The sequence below is a fragment of the Heloderma suspectum genome, chromosome 17 (genome assembly GCF_057233095.1).
Source record: "Heloderma suspectum isolate Gila_16-S chromosome 17, 16-S_ref, whole genome shotgun sequence".
Taxonomy (NCBI): domain Eukaryota; kingdom Metazoa; phylum Chordata; class Lepidosauria; order Squamata; family Helodermatidae; genus Heloderma; species Heloderma suspectum.
Genome location: NC_139474.1, coordinates 5,403,675 through 5,423,117, shown reverse-complemented (window position 1 = coordinate 5,423,117; position 19,443 = coordinate 5,403,675). Strand labels below are relative to the sequence as shown.

General features: G+C 48.6%; 1 protein-coding gene across 1 annotated transcript in view; it reads left to right on the top strand.

Moving 5' to 3' along the window:
- The window catches only part of MAP4K2 (mitogen-activated protein kinase kinase kinase kinase 2), a 68,831-nt gene that overhangs the window by 5,701 nt on the left and 43,687 nt on the right, over positions 1-19,443 (top strand). Inside the window, exons 2-8 of the mRNA XM_084824220.1 lie at positions 3,905-3,962; positions 5,654-5,744; positions 7,964-8,028; positions 10,307-10,362; positions 13,811-13,858; positions 14,538-14,580; positions 17,103-17,175. Of these exons, the coding sequence (XP_084680346.1) occupies positions 3,905-3,962; positions 5,654-5,744; positions 7,964-8,028; positions 10,307-10,362; positions 13,811-13,858; positions 14,538-14,580; positions 17,103-17,175 (434 nt within the window). The remainder of the gene's footprint in view (positions 1-3,904; positions 3,963-5,653; positions 5,745-7,963; positions 8,029-10,306; positions 10,363-13,810; positions 13,859-14,537; positions 14,581-17,102; positions 17,176-19,443) is intronic.

Genomic DNA, 19,443 nt, shown 5'->3' with positions numbered 1-19,443 from the left:
CTGTTATTTATTTAAAGTATTTTTTATCATGCTTCACAGCCAAAAGAGGCTCCCGGAGCAACGAGTGCACAAAAAAGATGGTTCCTGCCCGCAGGCTTACAATCTAATAAGACACAGCACACAAGGAAAAGGGGAAGTGGAGGGAAGAGGAAAAAGATAGGTAGACAGTCACAGCTGGTGGAATCTTCCCCTCTCGTCTCTAAGCCAACTGGAGCAGGTTCTGATGATCCGTTTGCCTCCTCCTATCACCCTCCCTCCGTTTCCTTTCCCACAGGGCGCTTGAAGTCATTTAGCCCTGTTTGCGGGACGAGGGTGATCCAGCTGCAGCAAGACCTGATGTTCCTTTTTCTGAAGTACTAGTTTTTAAATTTTTGTGGTTATAGGATTTCATATATGAAGTTTGAATGTTAGGAGTGGCCAGGTGAGTCTGTGTCTGCCTGTCTTCTTTTAAGCTCCCTGGGTGCTGGAAAGAAGCAACCCTTTTCCGTTCAACCTTCTCCCCACTTCTCCTGCCAACTTGAAGTCCTGATTTGGGTTAACTGCCTGGCTCCTTTTGGATATGGGATGCTGGAAGGAGCATTGTTCCAATCACAGCATGGTATTTCCTGAGATTCTTAAGACAGGAATGGGTTAGCACAGGCCAACAGGGAGCCAGGACTCCTGGGTTCTATTTACAGCACTGGGGTGGGTTGAGGAGACTGGGAAGGGATCCAGGATTTCTGGGTTCTTACACCTACAGCTGCCTTGCGGGAAAAGGTTCCTTGGATTTTGTTCTGGATAGGGAAAGAGGGTGGGAGCAAGCACATTCAAACACGAGAGGATAACCTGTGCTGCACTTGCCTGTCGCATTAGAAGCCTTCCTAGTATGTAGCTCTAGCTGTGGTGATACTTGGTGGTGGTGGTAGGGGCCCTCTGCACATGCACAATAGGCTACTTGGGTTACTAGTCCATATGTTCTGGAGCAGATCTCTAGTGAGCCGCAGCCCAGTCCTGGCTCCAGGGCAGAACTCACTGTCGAAACCACCCATGCGACCTCTTGGGAAAGCAGCACTATTCATATTATTATTATTATATTTATTTATACCCTGCCTTTTCCCCAGTAGTGGGACACAAGGCAGTTTACAAAAATTAAAATATATACAATTAAAATGTATGAAAATATACAAAAGTTATAATATAAATTAAACAACAATATAATTAAAATTATATTAAAACATTGTCAGCTGGCCTTCTCCCTACCTGGCACTCGCCAGGGTGTTGGACTACAACTCCCATCATCCTTGACCAGTTGGGGTGATGGGAGTTGTAGTCCAACACCACCTGCCCACCCCGCAGAGCACCTGGTCAGGGAAGGCTGCTGAAAGTGCTGCCACTGAAGCAACCTCCTGCAGTCAGCTGCAACAGTGCGGCGATCCGAGAGTTGTGCCAGACTCCTGTTGCCTCCCACACCGCTTTCTCCTTGAGGCTGCAGTTCGGTCTGGGCCCAGCCTGGCGTCTTTCTCGAGGGTGGTTTTTTTCCCCCCCCAAAAGCACGCCCAAACCAAACCAGGAATGGAGTGTGGAAAACCAACGTCCCTTTTGTTTTGTTTTGTAGATTCTAAAAATAAAAGCTTCATTTTGCATCTGCACGCTTTGGCCGTTTGCCTCACCCTGCCTTGCGGCAAAGCAATGTTGTTAAAGCACCCTTTCCCCACCCAGCGCTTTCTGGAGCTGCTGGACTACACCTCCCAGCATGATGGGAGCTGTAGTCCAACTGCTCCAGAGGGCGCCGGCTTGGAGAAGCTTGTGTTTAAGCGTCTTGGGTGAGCGGCAGCTTGCTTAGTCTCTTTCCTTTCCTCTCAGCTTATGAAGATGCTTTTCAGACACACGTACACCCCCCCCCCATGCCTTTTCTGCCAGCAGAGCCAGTTCAGCAAGGAGGGCAGGAAGTTGCCTCACTGCCAGGCAGGATGGGGAGCCAAGAGCAGAGCTGGCCTCCCCCCGGCCTGTCTGGCTGTGATGAAAAGAAGCGGACGGATCTCCCTTGCTGAGCGCGCCGCAGCAAGCCAGTTCCGGGAAAAGAAAGGAGCTGCAGGGACTCCTCTCTGCACACTCTGTGCTTTGACGCGCAACGCTTTGCCTCCTGAAATCCCAGATGTGCGCAGGCTGGCAGCAAGGCATGTGCTCGGGGGCACAAGAGCCTTGCTGGGCGTGTGCCGCAGAGGCTTAATATTGTTGTATACTCCGTATAATTTAAGCAAATGCTAAAAAAAGAAGACGTTGAGGCTATCGCAGCAGATTCCATCAGAGCCGGCCTTACCATGAGGCGGAGTGAGGCGGTCGCCTCAGGCGGTAGATGCTAGGAGGCGGCAGCAAGGTGTTAGAGGAGAGCGCCAAGCAGCCTGCCTTGTGTCCCCTAAGCTATTAAATCCGAGGAGTCCTCAAATTTCACCACATCTTTTCATTTCTCCTCACCATTCGGGTGTGTATTTTAACTTTTGACCAGAAATGTTGGCTTCCTCAGGAAGAAAACTAATGTTAGACCTTGTGTGGGTGATGGGTTTGAGGAAAGACCAATTAAAAAAAAAAATTCACACTCGCCTTCTCATCTGTGGAAAAATTACATACCTAAACATGTAATTTGTGTATGTATTTATATGCGCACATACATACATATATATATTTAAAGGTATGCATATGTGTGTGTGTTTATATTTTGGAAATGTTGCAAGTTCCCAGCCAGCACACAGTTGGGCCTCATAGCCACAAAGGGGAACAACAGGTCCTTGGAAAATTGGGTGGGGAATTTCCTGTGAACTTTGTTCAGGGGAATGGGCCTGTTTCGGGAGGGAGGGATTAGTATGCTCATCTGTGAGCTGGTGATGTGCTTGTGAGAACATCAGAAGAGCCCTGCTGGATCCGACCAAGAGTCCATCTAGTCCAGTTCACACAGTGGCCAACCAGCCGCTCACGGGAGACCCACAGCCAGGACAGGAGTGCAACAGCACCCTCCTCCCCCTCCCCCCGGTTCCCCAGTGATTGCTATTTGTTATTTTAGTGGGGGCTGGCAAAATGACCCCTGGCACCAACAGAACATCCTTTGGAGGGTTGGGGAGTGGGGAACTGCAGGCCCGCGGGATGCGGTCAGGCATTGACTGGTATTGTGCACGAGTTGAGAGGATGATAAAAACGAAGGCGTCCAGGGCTTGTTGAGCTGGGGGTGCAGGGCTCGGCCTACCCCCCTCTCCCTGCTGATTCCTCGTATGGCACCTGAGTCCAGCGTGCTCACATGCTCACTTTTTTCCCAGTGCCAGGAATGATAGCCTTTCCGCCTTCCTGAATCATCTAGTCCAGCATTCTGTTCACACAGTGGCCAACCAGCTGCCCACGGGTAAATCACAAGCTGGGCAGGAGTGTAACAGCACCCTCTCGCCCATGTTCCCCAGCAACTGGTGTGCACAGGCAGACTGCCTCTGATACTAGAGGTGGCATATAGCCATCAAGACTAGTAGCCATTGATAGCCTTCTCCTCCAGGAATTTGTCTATTCCCATTACAAAGTGGTGCAAGTTGGTGGCTGTCACGACATCTTGTAGCAAATTCCATCGTTTAACTCTGCGCTGTGTGAGGAAGCCCTTCCTTTTATCTGTCCTGAATCTCCAGCGGTCTTTCACATGGCAGTTGGCGGATGGCTCAGAAGCAGGATTTGTAATTCTCGGAAAGAAATTCTGAGAAATCCTCAGTCTTGGGACTGACCCCACGTGTGGTGTGTCAATGAGGTGGCAGGACCAGGAGAGAGTTGGAGCAGGAGGCTTGCATATGTGGAAGACAGAGTGACTCTCCAGGCCCCCCAAAACTTCCTGCGGAACGGAGAGGGTTTTTTGTATGACTACCCACAGCAATTGCCTTCATTGTTTCTTCCTCAGGCCCGTGACACCGAGACTGGGGAACTGGCAGCCATTAAGATCGTGAAAATTGATCCAGGTGAGAGAGGGTCCTGGCTTCTTCCATGCTCAGAGTTCATGAGTTCTGTATTGGCAAACACTCACCTGCTCTCCAGTACAGTTAAATCAGCCTTCCCCAACTTCATGCCCTCCACATGAGTTGGACTACATCTCCCCAAATCCCCCAGCCCGGCTGCTTGAACTCATTGGCCCGGTTCACATGTAACGATTTATTTATTTGTGGCGTTTATATCCCACCTTTTTTCCTCTTGCAAGGAACCCAAGGCGGTTTACATTATCCTCCTCCTCTCCATTTTACCCTCACAACAACAACCCTGTGAGGTAGGTTGGGCTGAGAATCTGTGACTGGCCCAAAGTCACCAGTGAGCTTCCATGGCCAAGTGTGGGCTAGAACCCGGATCTCCCGGCTCCCAGTCCAACACTCTCACCACTACACCACACTGGCTCTGTGAATCCTGGGTTATCATTTAGGAGCAATTATAGCTTCTCCTTGACCTATTTTGAATACGGGTTATTGTTGAATCGTGGGTTGTTGTTACATGCGAGCCCTGCACTCTGGTTTAACTGTGGGTAGTAACCATGAACAATCTGGAGTTCACAACACAACAACAAACTATGGGTCCTCTTCCTGGGTTATTCATGATTAACCCATAATTAAATCATAGTTCAGGGTTCACGCATAACGATAAACCACAATTCAGCAAAACCCACAATTCATACTAAACCCATACTCTAGGTTGTCGTTACATGTGAACCAGGCTGTTATGTACGAATTGGCCTGTTGTGTTTGGTAGAAGGGTTGCTTAATTCAGTTTGAAAATATTATAAGATTTTGTGTTCTGTTCAGATTTCCTTTCAAACCAGGATACTTTTAAAGAGATACTTAGGCTATTTCTATGCTGGCTGGGGAATGCTGGGAGTTGTAGGAGTTTTTCTGCCAAAAGGTGCATAGGCTTGTGCCCTTAATGTGACTTAAATGTTACATTATGTAGATTTGTTTTACTGGAATACTGAATCACTTGAAAAAACATTAGTTACAACTTTGAAACTGTGAAGGTTGCCTAATAATTGTATTTGCAATCGGCATCCATTCGTTGTTACTAATGAAGTTAAAAAATAAAATAAAAATTAGAAGAGCCAGTGTAGTGTAGTGGTGAGAGTGATGGACTGGGAGCCGGGAGATCCGGGTTCTAGTCCCCACTTGGCCATGGAAGCTCACTGGGTGACTTTGGGCCAGTCACAGACTCTCAGCCCAACCTACCTCACAGGGTTGTTGTTGTGAGGATACAACGGTGAGGAGGAGGATAATGTAAGCCGCCTTGAGTTCCTTGCGAGAGGGAGAAAGGCGGGGTATAAATGCAATAAATAAATAAATAAATAAATGGAAAAATGAAATTTTCTGTGGAATATTTTCCATCCCACATCTCTGCTCCCAGCTGTATGTATAGGATTCCAACCTGCCACTCTAAAAACAAAAGAAAACAAAACTGCTTTATTTTATTATTTTTTTAAATCACCAGTTATTATTTACCTGGAACTCAGATTGGTATGATAGCAGCCAACCTTCCAGGTTAGTTGTGAGGGGTTAAGCGCAGTTGTGACACAGATTTTCAAAACACTTTGGAATTTGAAAATGCTAGATAGAAAATGATGCTTGTGAAAGAAAACCCCGTTCGAAACAGAACACTTTCCCCCGCTTTATCTCCTCAGGGGATGACATTGGATCCATTCAGCAAGAGATCACCACTCTCAGGGACTGTCGTCACCCCAATGTTGTGGCCTATTTTGGCAGCTACCTCAGGTGAGAGACTTGTCCATTTGGGAGAGGATGTTGCGTCTGCAAATGTTTCAAAAATCGTGTGTGAGGGAGGGGTTCAGCTGACGCTTAATTTCTTCCATGAGAGGCATGGGCCAAAAGCCTGTTCCATCCTCTGGCTTGGAAGCTCTCCTCCTCCACAGTTCCCAAATCCAGATGGTTCGACCAGAAGAATTTATTCAGTAGAGTGAGGCAAGGGCTCTCTGCACATGAGCCAGGGCACCCTTTTCCTTCACGTGATCAGGGGCACCCTTTTCCTTCACGTGATCAGGGGCACCCTTTTCCTTCATATGGCCAGAGGCACCCTTTTCCTTGACGTGTCCAGAGGGACCCTTTTCCTTCACGTGTCCAGAGGCACCCTTTTCCTTCACGTGGCCAGAGGCACCCTTTTCCTTCACGTGGCCAGAGGCACCCTTTTCCTTCACGTGGCCAGAGGCACCCTTTTTCATGACATGATCAGATCCACCCTTTTCCTTTACGTGTCCAGAGGGACCCCTTTCCTTCACGTGATCAGGGGCACCTTTTTCCTTCACATGGCCAGAGGCACCCTTTTCCTTCACGTGTCCAGAGGGACCCTTTTCCTTCACGTGGCCAGAGGCACCCTTTTCCTTCACGTGGCCAGAGGCATCCTTTTCCTTCACGTGGCCAGAGGGACCCTTTTTCAGGACGTGATCAGATCCCCCCTTTTCCTTTACGTGGCCAGAGGGACCCTTTTCCTTCACGTGGCCAGAGGCACCCTTTTCCTTCACGTGATCAGGGGCACCCTTTTCCTTCACATGGCCAGAGGCACCCTTTTCCTTCACGTGTCCAGAGGCACCCTTTTCCTTCACGTGGCCAGAGGGACCCTTTTCCTTCACATGGCCAGGGGCACCCTTTTCCTTCACGTGTCCAGAGGCACCCTTTTCCTTCACGTGTCCAGAGGCACCCTTTTCCTTCACGTGGCCAGAGGCACCCTTTTCCTTCACGTGGCCAGAGGGACCCTTTTCCTTCACGTGGCCAGGGGCACCCTTTTCCTTCATGTGTCCAGAGGGACCCTTTTTCATGACGTGATCAGATCCACCCTTTTCCTTCACGTGGTCAGGGGCACCGTTTTCCTTCATGTGTCCAGAGGGACCTTTTTCATGACATGATCAGAGGCACCCTTTCCCTTCACGTGGTCTAGAACTGGACCTTGAATTGACCTGCCTTATACTGGATGGACAAAAACTAAACTTGCCAGCTGAATCTCTTCAGTCAAAAAAGGTTCCTAGTCCTTTAGGGCTGATTTGTGTGTGATCGAATCTGGTGTAAATGCCCCCCAGTACTTGGCTCTGCGCTCGCAGTTGTTAACATGACGTGGAACACACCACTCCCGCTGGAAAAGATGGGGAAAGATTCACCTTTTGCCATGATTTCACCATCCACATTCTGGGTTCAGTAGCTTAAATCACGTGTATTATGGCTGCCTTCCTCAACCTCGTGCCCTCCAAATGTGTTGGACTAGAACTCCCATATTTCCCAGCCAGCATGGCCAATGGCTATGGGGTAAGCAAACTGTGAGTTCAATGATCTTGGATTTGTGCTTCCTAAAGGCCTCCCTCTGCCTCATTTTGCAGCCTGGATCTCCACCATGGTGCCCGTAGGTGCCAATGTGCCCACATATTGGTGCCCACTAAGCTCCCTGGCCCTCTTGATTTTTATTTTATTTCGTAAGACTTTTTTTAATCGAAGAGATACCTTTTTTTTTAGCGGGAAGGCTGGCGTGCTGCAAAGCAAAGTGCTGCGCTCCAGCATCATCTTTATTTGGGTTCAGAAGACCGGCTTTGTGTTTTGGAGCTCAGACCCCACTTCTGCCTTGTCCTTAGGTTCCTGGACAAGTTATGTTTCTTTTAGTCTCACTAGTTTGCCTTATGGGAAATGAGTGTTCTGTGACCCGCCATGCCCACCATGGCAGCCATTTTATGAATGGTCAAGGTGCTCCCATGTCAGCCATTTTGTGAGAGCACTCATGACACTGTTACCATTTCAAATTTGCCCGCCAACCCAAAAAGGTTGGGGACCACTTGTTTTAGAGGTTTCCCTGAAAGGCTGAAAGCAAAATTCATCTGGAAATCCTCTCCCAAAAATAACCCCCATCCCCCCACCACATACATACAATATTAAGGAGATTTAACTGGCTGTGTTTACTTCTCTTTATTTATATCTCCTGCTTTTCTATGGCTTAGGAATGACCGTCTCTGGATTTGCATGGAATACTGCGGCGGGGGTTCCCTCCAGGAAATCTACCACAGTGAGTTTCTGTCCTGTTCACTCAGTGGGGTATGAGCCATTTAAAGCTCCATCCAGGTGCCTTGACTAGGGGGGCGTTTAATCTAAATTTGTTACAGGGGCAGGCAGGGTTGGCACTGCTAGAAGCGAATATTCCTGGTACTTTTATAAGCTCCAGAAGGATTTGCTGCTGAGTGATTCAGTCCTGCTTACTCCTGAGTAGACATGCAGAGGCTTGTTCTGCTTGCTTGTGGGTAGACATGCAGAGGCTTGGTACTTGAGATGTTGTTTGAAAGTGCTGGTGAGTGAATCTGTCTTGCTTACTTCTGACACTTCTGCTTACTTCTGAGTACACATGCAGAAGCTTGGTATTTGGGATGCTATTGGAATGTGCTGCTGAGTGATTCAGGCCTGCTTACTTCTGAGTACACATGCAGAGGCTTGTCCCTGCTTGCTTGTGGGTAGATATCCAGAGGTTTGGTATCTAGAACGCCATTTGAAAGTGCTGCTGAGTGAATCAGTCTAGCTTACTTCTGAAGCTTGTCCTGCTTACTTCTGAGCAGACAGATGATTCATGCTTGATTGTGAGTGGACATGCAGAGGCTTGGTATTTGGGATGCTGTTGGAAAGTGCTGCTGAGTGATTCAGTCCTGCTTACTTCTGAGTAGAAAAATGATCCCCACTCTGCTAGTGGCAGTGGAGAAACTACAGTCCCTGGTATAGAATCATAGAATAGTATAGTAGGGTTGGTAGTGGCGTTACCTGTGCGTGCAATCATGTGCACATGAGTGGGCACCAAGCAGACACTGGACATGGCGCATGGGGGTGAAAAGGTTGTGCATCCCTGGTGTAGAGGCGTGTAGACTACACACGCACACCACACCACCTTGACAAAAAAGGGAACTGTTCTGTCTGGCCTGTTGTAATAAAGCACAGTCTGTTTCACTTCTAAAAGGTTTTACTTCCCCTTTTGCTGTCCATAGATTGTGTGTTTGGGTGAGGGGGAAGGAAAGTCAGAAGAGGAAATCTGGTTAGAGGCTCCTGCTCCTATTTAACGACCACACGATGGGGAGAAATTTAGGAGATGCTGCTTCCCCCCAGGGTAACAAGCGGACACTTGTGGAATGCCTGGAGCATGGCCTTTTATGCCCTCAGAGCTATTTTGGTCTGAGGAGATTGGGAGGGATTTCTGAGGAGATTCTGAGAGGAAAAAGAGAGGATAAGGAATTTATAGGGGTGGGAAGAGTAAAAACAACCCTTCAGAGAAGGCAGTGGGTGAGGGAGCCGTGGCCTCCTCCTCTCTCATGTGGAAATCATCCAGCCACAGCAGATCCACAGCCACGGGAGTGACAGAAATGGAGGCCCATGGATGCATTCCAGGCCAAGACTGTAAAGGCCTAAAACCAGCCCTTCACCTGTGGTTCCCTCCAAGGGGTTGCTGGATGAGAAAATGAGGTTGCCCCTCGCTTTGGAGGCAATTGTGGGACCTGGGTTCATGCAGAACAGGAGGCTGTTTATTCTGCTCCCCAAAGCTGCCCCCATTTTCCACCCAACCTGCAGAGCAGGCCCCATGCGATTCAAAGGCGTGATCCTGAAGGCCAAGAGCGAAGTGCCCTGCAGAAAGAGGCTAGCAGGACGACAGCTTGAGAAAACCGAGGAAGGCAAGCTCAACTGTCCTGGGTGAACAAGAAAGGCCTCTCTCTGCCACTGAGCCCAAATGTCACCATAAGCAAAACCTACCCACAGAGTTTCACTAAGGCAGAGGAAGGCAACCTACGGCCCACGAGCCAAATCCTGGCCTGCAGGGTTGCACATTCCGGCCCGCGGAGGGCTGAGCACCCTGTCCTGGGGAGAAGAATCCCCACGTTATCTCAGATTGCTTTTACCTTAGTCACTAAGGTGAACCTGGTTGTCAAATACATAGGCAGAACTTGTTTTTCTTCGTTTACGTGTCTGCAGGATTGGGGTGGCTGGTGGAAGTAGGGAATAGATGCAGTTGGATATTATTATTTATTTGAAGTCTTCTCATTCTGCTCCTCAGTCAAAAAGGCTCCTGGGAGCGGCGTACATGTAAGCAGTTAAACAAGACGGTCCCTGCCCTGCAGGCTTACAATCTAAAAAGACACGACACACAAGGAAAAAGGAATGGGGTGGGAAGAGGGGGGGAAACGAAGTCAGAAGGGCTGGTGGAATGGGACTGCTTCCTCTCTCCTCTTGCTCAGTATAGCCTGCTGGAATGGCTGCTGGGATCATCATTTAATCGTCTGCTGAATAATCATTTTTGCTTTTTTCCCCTTTAGCCACTGGACCCCTGTCAGAGAAACAGATTGCGTACGTCTGCCGCGAAACTCTCCAGGTGAGTCACATCTTTGTTCAGACCCGTGTCCAGATGGCGTTGGCAGCTGCTTTCTTTTCGCAAGTGCCAATAACAGCCAAAATGCGCAATTGCACGAAGTGCCTTGGTGCCCGGTATCTGTGCCCAGGGCAGAATTCAGTCTTGGCACAGCTCTTCTTAACCCCTTCTCCCCTTCAGCCTGGGAGTGGTTGCAAAAATACAGGATTGGGAGTTAGGATTCTTCTTCAGAGATTACTCTGAGCCAGACACTTCATGCTGTGGGTGGGCTCCAGCATACGATGAAAAGGGACCTGCCAGAGCATGCCAAGAGTGATTTTTGCCCTGTTTGCTCACTGAATAATCACAAGTAGCTTTCTGAATTCTAGGATTAGGAGGAGGGCTTCTAGGTAAGATTCCCGCAGACTTTCTCTCTCTTTGCCCAAGCGAAGCCATGGTTCCTGGCTTTCCTTCTTCACCTCCCCGGCCCTGTGATGCTGCAGTTTGACCCAGGGCTTCCACACCTTTGAGAGGAAATTCCATTTTTCCGTTGCTTGGTCTGTTCTTTTCCTGTGTTCCTGTTGCAGAAACTGCTATACTGGCAGTTTAGAATGTAGGTTATCATCTCTGTGTTTGTGGGGGTGGCAGGGTAGGTTGAGCTGAGCGCCTACACTAGGAGGAAAGGATATAACCTAGTGGGCTTTTCAGTTGAGAAGAAAGCCGTCTAAGATGAGCGGGGCGGGGGCGTGATCGAGGTTTATAAAATTAGGCGTGGTGTGGGAACAGTGGTTTGCGAGATGTTTTTTCCTCCCTCTTGTAACATTAGAACCCAATTAAACCAATTTGGCAATTGGAGAAACTCTCCTGGGCACCACCACAAAATGGCTGCCATGGGAGATGTGGCTAGACACAACAGAGAAGTAATCTGCCCAAGAGACTGAGTACAACTTAGAGGTGGCATCTATGGGCTAACACACTAAACCCACCCTCCCCAAGCTTTGGCCTCCAGATGTGTTGGACTGCAACTCCCAAAATCCCCCAGCCAGCAGATTCTGGGAGTTGTAGTTCAACACATCTAGAGGGGACCAGCTTGGGGAAGGTGGAACTAAACCATTCCTATGAGCTCATAGTTTTCAACACCAATAGGAACCTATTTCACAGAAGACAAACTCTTTTTCTCTTCCCCCCCCCCCCATCTTTGCTAGCCAACTCATTTTCTACCAGCTTAGGCTGCTATGCCAACTGCGGCTGTATCTGAGGAGGACGGACCTTGCCTCAGTTATCCACGCATTAGTCACATCTAGGCTGGACTACTGTAATGCACTATACGTGGGGCTGCCTTTGAAGACGGTTCAGATGAAATCTGTGCATAAATGGCCTCTCAAACTTCTCCAGCCTATTTGTGGGCAGAGAAGTTGGGGGGACAATTGCACCGAATTTCTCCTAGGGGAAGATAAATTCTCCAACAGTTTCTCACAGATAGGGTTCACCGTTAGCAGGGGTTGTCGTACAAATCCTTTCTTTTTTCCTCGGGGTTTTGGGTTTGTTGTGCTGCTCCTGCAGGTGTGGCAACAGCATCAGCTGTCTTGAGGCGTCCACTCTTCTGAGGCAGAATTTAGCATTTCTTTTGGTGGTGTTTTTGAGCTTCCCTAATCACTGTGAGGTGGCCGAGGGAGCTGCGTGTGTTTTCTCTCTCCCTTACACATCTTTCCGTTGCTCTGCAGCCTCCCCGGCCACCATGGGAGGAATTGCCTCATGACGTCTTCCTCATGACGGCTTTGACAGGAGTGTGGGAAGCCTTGGAGGCAACAGGCTGCCACGGAGATGGCTGTACGATGACAGACAGGGCACTCATGCACACTCCTCAGCACACTCCTCACAAGAAAGCCCAAGAACCCCAAACCCAACCCATGAGAATTTCTCCTCCTTTGAATTTCTTTTCGAAAGCCATTTCTTTTCTATCTAGTTGAACGAGAATGGTCGGAAAAAATGGGAGAAATTTTCGGCACAGCACTAGTTGAGATACACCCTTGTTCTGATCCAGCAGAACTCTTTTCAGGCGGGTGGCTAGGTAGGGACAGACAAAACTCACACTTTCCCCTCCCTCATTCAGAAGGGGATGGTTTCGGCAGATTGATTTAGACCGGGGGTGCAGAACCTCATTCAACTCGAGGGCTGAATTGCATTTCAGAGAAGCTCTCGGGGGCTGCATTCCAGTGGTGGACAGGGCCAGAGGCAAAAGGGGCGGGGCCAAAAATAAAAAAAATATCTGCATGTTGTAGCTTAAAGCTCTTACTGCCAGTAAGGAAGCCTTACGAGAGGCATTTCAACCTTTTAGGATGGGGAAAACACAGCACAGGAAACCATCAAATGATAGGTGAGTGGAGGAAGGGGGTGTGGCCAAGAGAAGGGGGTGTGGCCACTGGGAACCCTGGAGGGCTGGATTGGGACTGCAGGATTTAGACCAAGGGTGGGCAGAAGGGAGATTGGGATCTACTAGTAGACTTCTGGGTGGATTGCAGCAGAGTAGCAAGTATTTCTGACGCCCGGTTGTCTAACAGTAGCAACAGTCTAAAAGCTCCCTCGCCTGTAAGCTAGGCTGCTGAAAAAGAAACCTTGGGAGGAAAACCAGGAGTGGGTTTTTACGTGAAAGGACTTGTGTGGCGCCTGCAAGACCACCGTCCAGTTGTAATCTGAGAAGAGCGTGTGAAGCCAACACAAACACACTCAAACAGTTTTGTATCTATAATAATAACAGGATCTGTGCCTCTCTCTCTCTATCTGTCCATCCATTGCGTAGCTCCAAGACCGGGAAACCAAGACACTTGAAACTTGGCATGCATGCTAAGAAAACCCTAGGGGTGTGAACCTCAGGATTATTTTGTTTTTAAAGAGCACATTAATGGTTGTTGTTGTTGTTCAGTCGTTCAGTCGTGTCCGACTCTTCGTGACCCCATGGACCATAGCACGCCAGGCCTTCCTGTCCTGCGCTCTCTCCCGGAGCGTGCTCAAGTTCATATTCATTGCATCCGTGATGCTATCTAGCCATCTCATCCTCTGCCGTCCCCTTCTCCTTTTGCCTTCAGTCTTTCCCAGCATCAGGGTCTTTTCCAGGGAGTTTTCTCTTCGCATTAGGTGGCCAAAATATTGGAGCTTCAGCTTCATTATCTGTCCTTCCAATGAGCACTCAGGGTTGATTTCCTTTAGGATGGACTGATTTGACCTCCTTGCAGTCCAGGGGACTCGTAATGGTTGCTCCCTCTCAAACAAGGCTTTTTATTGTGCAGTTGGCCTGCCTCATTCATGGAATTCTATGTGTGTTCCAGTCGACAGTGTCTTCCCAAGATCTGTTAAGGAGAAAGAATAGCTTGATAATGTCTTTTGACTGGTAGTGCTAAGAGCCGTCTGCATGGAAGCATCGCATGAGTTAATGACAACAGGTATAACACTTGTAGTTGTTTTCTCTTCCCAGGGCCTTCACCATTTGCACACCAAAGGGAAAATGCACCGGGACATTAAGGTGAGACCCTCGCAGGATCTTGGGCTTGGCCAAACCAGGTTCTGTCACCTTTAAATTACCCTTTTATTACTTATGTACTTGGCTTGTTCCCCTCCTTTCTACCCAAAAGGGCACCCTTTTGAGCAGGGGTGGGAAACTTCAGACAGTCCGCATGCCATTTCGCTCTGCCCCCCCCTTTTGGATTGTACACGCATGCACGCGCGCACACATGCAGTGCCAGGGTGCGTGTGTGTGTGTTTTACAAATGGGTGTCTGAAGTGGCAACGGAGCACCTGAAGGGTCAAAATTAGCTTGTTTGCATACAAGCTAATTTTGATCCTTTGGGGTCCCTTTTGACCCTAAAAGAGTCAAAAAGGGGTCAAAATGGCTGCTCGGGATGCGATTTTCTTTTATTCATTTGTTTTTATTTGTTTCTTTCATTTCTGTAACGCCCCATAGCCAAAGCTCTCTGGGCGGTTCACAAAAATTAAAACCACAAAGTGCAGCATAAAACAATATAAAACGTGAAAGCTTAAAACCACAATATAACAGTACAATGAACAGTACAGCTTTTACTTTTTTATGACTGGGAGGGGGCATGTGTTGCTCACCACTGCTTTGGAGACTGCTTCTGTAAGCCGAGGGGGGTGTGTGGGGAGAGAGAAAGAGCCCTTTCTTATGCCTTCTGCCTCTTTTTCAGGGGGCCAACATCCTGCTTACAGCCAACGGTGACGTGAAACTCGGTCAGTTCCTTCTCTCGGCTTCCCCTCTTGTTTGCTCATCTCTGACAAGCCATTTCCTACTCAAGCCACCACTCCAATTTTTTCTCTTCTCTGCTTGATTAAAGGTGCCGTCTTATGCATATTTAGACAGGCTGGCTGGCTGGGGAATGCTGGGAACTATAGGACTTTTTCCTGTCTAAACATTCATAGGGTGGCGCCCTAAATCTGTTAACGTGCACGTTCTCATTATCCTTCTCAGATCATAACAACCATGCCTGGATGGGACATATCCTGAGCTGATGGCTACACTACCCAAGTTAAGAACTTAGAACAGGAATGGTGAACGTGTGGCCCTCCTGAGGCTGTTGGACTACAGCTTCCATCATACCTGACCACTGGCCATGTGGGCCTGATGGGAGTTGGATTCCAACATCACATGAAGGGCTACAAGTTTCCCACCCTGCCTTAGAAGGAGCCCCATATCAGGAACACAATTGTTTGATTTACCAGTTCACGTTGCCTCTAACTTTGTCCAAATTATTGTTATTGTTATTATTTATTTGGGTGGAGACACACACACACAAAACAGGGTCTGCCCGGCTTTTCTGGAGAAGGGTTTAAATTCAGTGGCAAAGCACCTGCTTTCCTTGCAGAAGGTCCCAGGTTCAAATTCCGGTGCCTCCCAAGTACAAGACTCAGGTAGCAGTAGGTGATGGAGAAGATCTGTGTCCACCTGAGATCCTGGGCAAGCACTGCCTCCAACAGAGTAGTCAATACTGGGTTAGATGGACCAGTACTCTGTTTTAATGGACGGCAGCTTCCTGTGTCCATATCGAAGGCTGCTTCTGTTCTGAGCACTGATCCATGGAGCTCAGCGTTTTCTACACCAGGGGATCCTTGAGATGTTGTTGGACTGCAGCCTCCATCTTCATTGACCATTGGCCGTGCTGGCTGGGGCGTATGGGAATTGGAGTCCCAACAGCATCTGGAGGGTCACAAATTCCTGTTCTACATTGATTGGCCAAAGCTCTCCATGGTTTCAGACAGAGCTGTTTCCCAGCCTGGAGATGCCTGGGATCGAACTGGGGACTATTTGCATGCAAGACAATTGCCCTACAGCAGTTTTCCCCAACCTGGTACCCTCCATCTGTTTTTTTACATTATTATTACATTTATATGCCACCTTCTTACCTGCTGCAAGGAACCCAGGGTGGCTTATGTGGTCCTCCTCCTCTCCGTTTTATCCTCACAACGATCCTGTGAGGTAGCTTGAGCTGAAAGTCAGTGGCTGGCCAAAAGTCACCCAGTGAGTGAGCTTCATGACGGAGTGGGGACTAGAACCTGGATCTCCCGAGTCTCAGTCCAACACTCTAACCACTAAGCCACACTGGCTCTCTTCTGGACTCCAACTCCCATCATCCCCAGCCAGCATGGTCAATGGTCAGGGATGCTGGGAGTTGTCATTCAAAACATCTGGAGGGTGCCACATTGGTGGAGGGCATTCTACGGCAAGGCAAGGGTGTTGAACCTCTTTTAGTTTGAGGGCTGAAATTTGGAGAAGCTCTTGGGGGCCGCATTCTAGAGGTGGGTGGGCTGATGGCAAAGGCAGTGGGGGGGAACCAAAGTCTCAAAACTGCCAGCATATCTTAGCTTAAATCTGTTGCTGCCAGGAACTAAGCCTTAGAGACGTTTCAGCCTTTTAGAATGGGGGAAAATCTGCACAAAAGCCAGGAAACCACCAACTGATCAGTGGTCAGTGGAAAGGGGGCGTGTCTAAGGGAAAGGGTGTGGCCCCCGGGCCTAACGTTCTGCACTCCTGCTCTATAGCCTTGGTCCTCTCTTTAGTGGAGAGGGAGAGAGAGTGCAGCAGCAGGACTCTGGGACGCTGCTGGTCAGCTGTGGGTCCCCAGCTGAGGCAGGGTCCTTGGCAGCTGCCTGACCATTCTGCCTCCTGACGCCAGCCTTGCTTCCTCCTGGCCATAGATGTGTTTGCATGTTGTTCTCCAAATACCCTCTGCTGCTGCCCAGCCCTGACACAGGCAATATTGGAAGCCGTTCATACTTAAGAACATATGAACATCAGAAAAGCCCTGCTGGATCAGACCAAGGGTCCGTCTAGTCCAGCATTCTGTTCTCACAGTGGCCAACCAGCAGGAGAGGAGTGCAACAGCAACCTCCCGCCCAGGTTACCCAGCATTTGCTATTTGTTATTTTAGTGGGGGCTGGCCAAATGACCCTTGGCACCAACAGAACGTCCTTTGGAGGGTTGAGGAGTGGGAAACGGCAGGCCCGCGGGATGCGGTCAGGCCGCCACGATGTGTACATTGACTGGTATTCTGCACGAGTTGAGAGGATGATAAAAACGAAGGCGTCCAGGGCTTGTTGAGCTGGGGGTGCAGGGCTCGGCCTACCCCACTCTCCCTGCAGATCCCTCGTGTGGCACCTGAGTCCAGTGTGCTCCCATGCTCACTTTTTTCCCAGTGCCAGGAAGGATAGCCATTCTCCCTTCCCAAATCACGTCCATCCTACCTTCCTTCCCACAGCGGATTTCGGGGTTTCTGCGGAACTGACAGCGTCGGTGGCGAAGCGGAAATCCTTCATTGGAACGCCCTACTGGTAATGCACGTGATGACAGCCCTTTTTTTCCTACTGGTAATGCATGGGATGACGGCCCTTTTTCCCCTTTGTTGTTGTTGTTCAGTCGTTGAGTCGTGTCCGACTCTTCGTGACCCCATGGACCATAGCACGCCAGGCCTTCCTGTCCTGCGCTCTCTCCCGGAGTGTGCTCAAGTTCATATTCATTGCATCGGTGGTGCTATCTAGCCATCTCATCCTCTGCCGTCCCCTTCTCCTTTTGCCTTCAGTCTTTCCCAGCATCAGGGTCTTTTCCAGAGAGTTTTCTCTTCACATTAGGTGGCCAAAATATTTGAGCTTCAGCTTCATTATCTGTCCTTCCAATGAGCACTCAGGGTTGATTTCCTTTAGGATGGACTGATTTGACCTCCTTGCAGTCCAGGGGACTAGTAAGAGTCTTCTCCAGCACCACAGTTCAAAAGCATCAATTCTTCGGCGCTCAGCCTTCCTTATAGTCCAGCTCTCACAGCCATACATTACTACTGGGAAAACCATAGCTTTGATTAGACGGACCTTTGTCGGCAAGGTGATGTCTCTGCTTCTTACTATGCTGTCTAGGTTGGCCATAGCTTTCCTCCCAAGGAGCAAGCGTCTTTTAATTTCATGGCTACAGTCACCGTCTGCGGTGATCTTGGAGCCCAAGAAAGTAAAATCTGTCACTGCTTCCATTTCTTCCCCTTCTATATCCCAGGAAGTAATGGGGCCAGATGCCATGATCTTCGTTTTTTTAATGTTGAGTTTCAAACCAGCTTTTGCACTCTCCTCTTTCACCCTCAACAAGAGGCTCTTGAGATCCTCTTCGCTTTCTGCCATTAGGGTGGTATCATCTGCATATCGGAGGTTGTTGATAATTCTCCTGGCAATCTTAATTCCGACCTCTGATTCATCCAACCCGGCATTTCTCATGATGTACTCTGCATATAAGTTAAATAAGCAGGGTGACAATATGCAGCCTTGTCGTACTCCTTTCCCAATTTTGAACCAATCGGTTGTTCCATCTCTGGTTCTTACTGTTGCTTCTTGACCCTCGTACAGGTTTCTCAGGAGACAGGTAAGGTGGTCTGGTACTCCCATCACTTTAAGAATTTGCCACAGTTTGTTGCGATCCACACAATCAAAGGCTTTAGCATAGTCAATGAAGCAGAAATAGACGTTTTTCTGGAATTCTCTTGCTTTCTCCATGATGCAGCGAATGTTGGCGATTTGATCTCTAGTTCCTCTGCCTCTTCGAAACCCAGCTTGTGCTTCCGGTAGTTCTCGGTTCGCATACTGCTGAAGCCTAGCTTGTAGGATTTTGAGCATCACCTTGCTGGCATGTGAAATGAGCGCAATTGTGCGGTAGTTTGAACACTCTTTGGCGTTGCCCTTCTTTGGAATTGGAATGTAAACTGACCTTTTCCAGTCTTGCGGCCATTGTTGAGTGTTCCAAATTTGTTGGCATATTGAATGCAGCACTTTAACAGCATAATCTTTTAGGATTTTAAATAGCTCAGCTGGAAGACTGTCATCTCCGCTAGCTTTGTTATTAGTAATGCTTCCTAAGGCCCACTTGACTTCACTTTCTAGGATGTCCGGCTCAAGTTCAGTGAGCGCACTATCATGGCTATCAGGGACATTCAGATCTTTCCTGTATAGTTCTTCTGTGTATTCTTTCCACCTCTTCTTAATCTCATCTGCTTCTGTTAGGTCCCTGCCTTCTTTGTCCTTGATCATGCCCGTCTTTTCACAAAACGTTCCCTTGAGATCTCCAATTTTCTTGAAGAGATCTCTAGTCTTTCCCATTCTGTTGTTTTCCTCGATTTCTTTGCATTGTTCATTTAAGAAGGCCTTCTTGTCTCTCCTTGCTATTCTCTGGAACTCTGCATTCAGTTGGATATATCTTCCCCTTTCTCCCTTGCTTTTCGCTTCCCTTCTTTCCTCAGCTACTTGTAAAGCCTCATCAGACAGCCACTTTGCTTTCTTGCATTTCTTTTTCTTTGGGATGGATTGAGTTGCTGCCTCCTGAACAATGTTACAGACCTCCGTCCATAGTTCCTCAGGCACTCTGTCTATCAGGTCTAATCCCTCAAATCTATTCGTCACCTCCACTGTGTATTCATAAGAGATATGATTTAGGTCATACCTGAATGGTTTAGTGGTTTTCCCTACATTCTTCAATTTAAGCCGAAATTTTGCAACAAGAAGCTCATGATCTGAGCCACAGTCAGCTCCAGGTCTTGTTTTGACTGACTGTATGGAGCTTCTCCATCT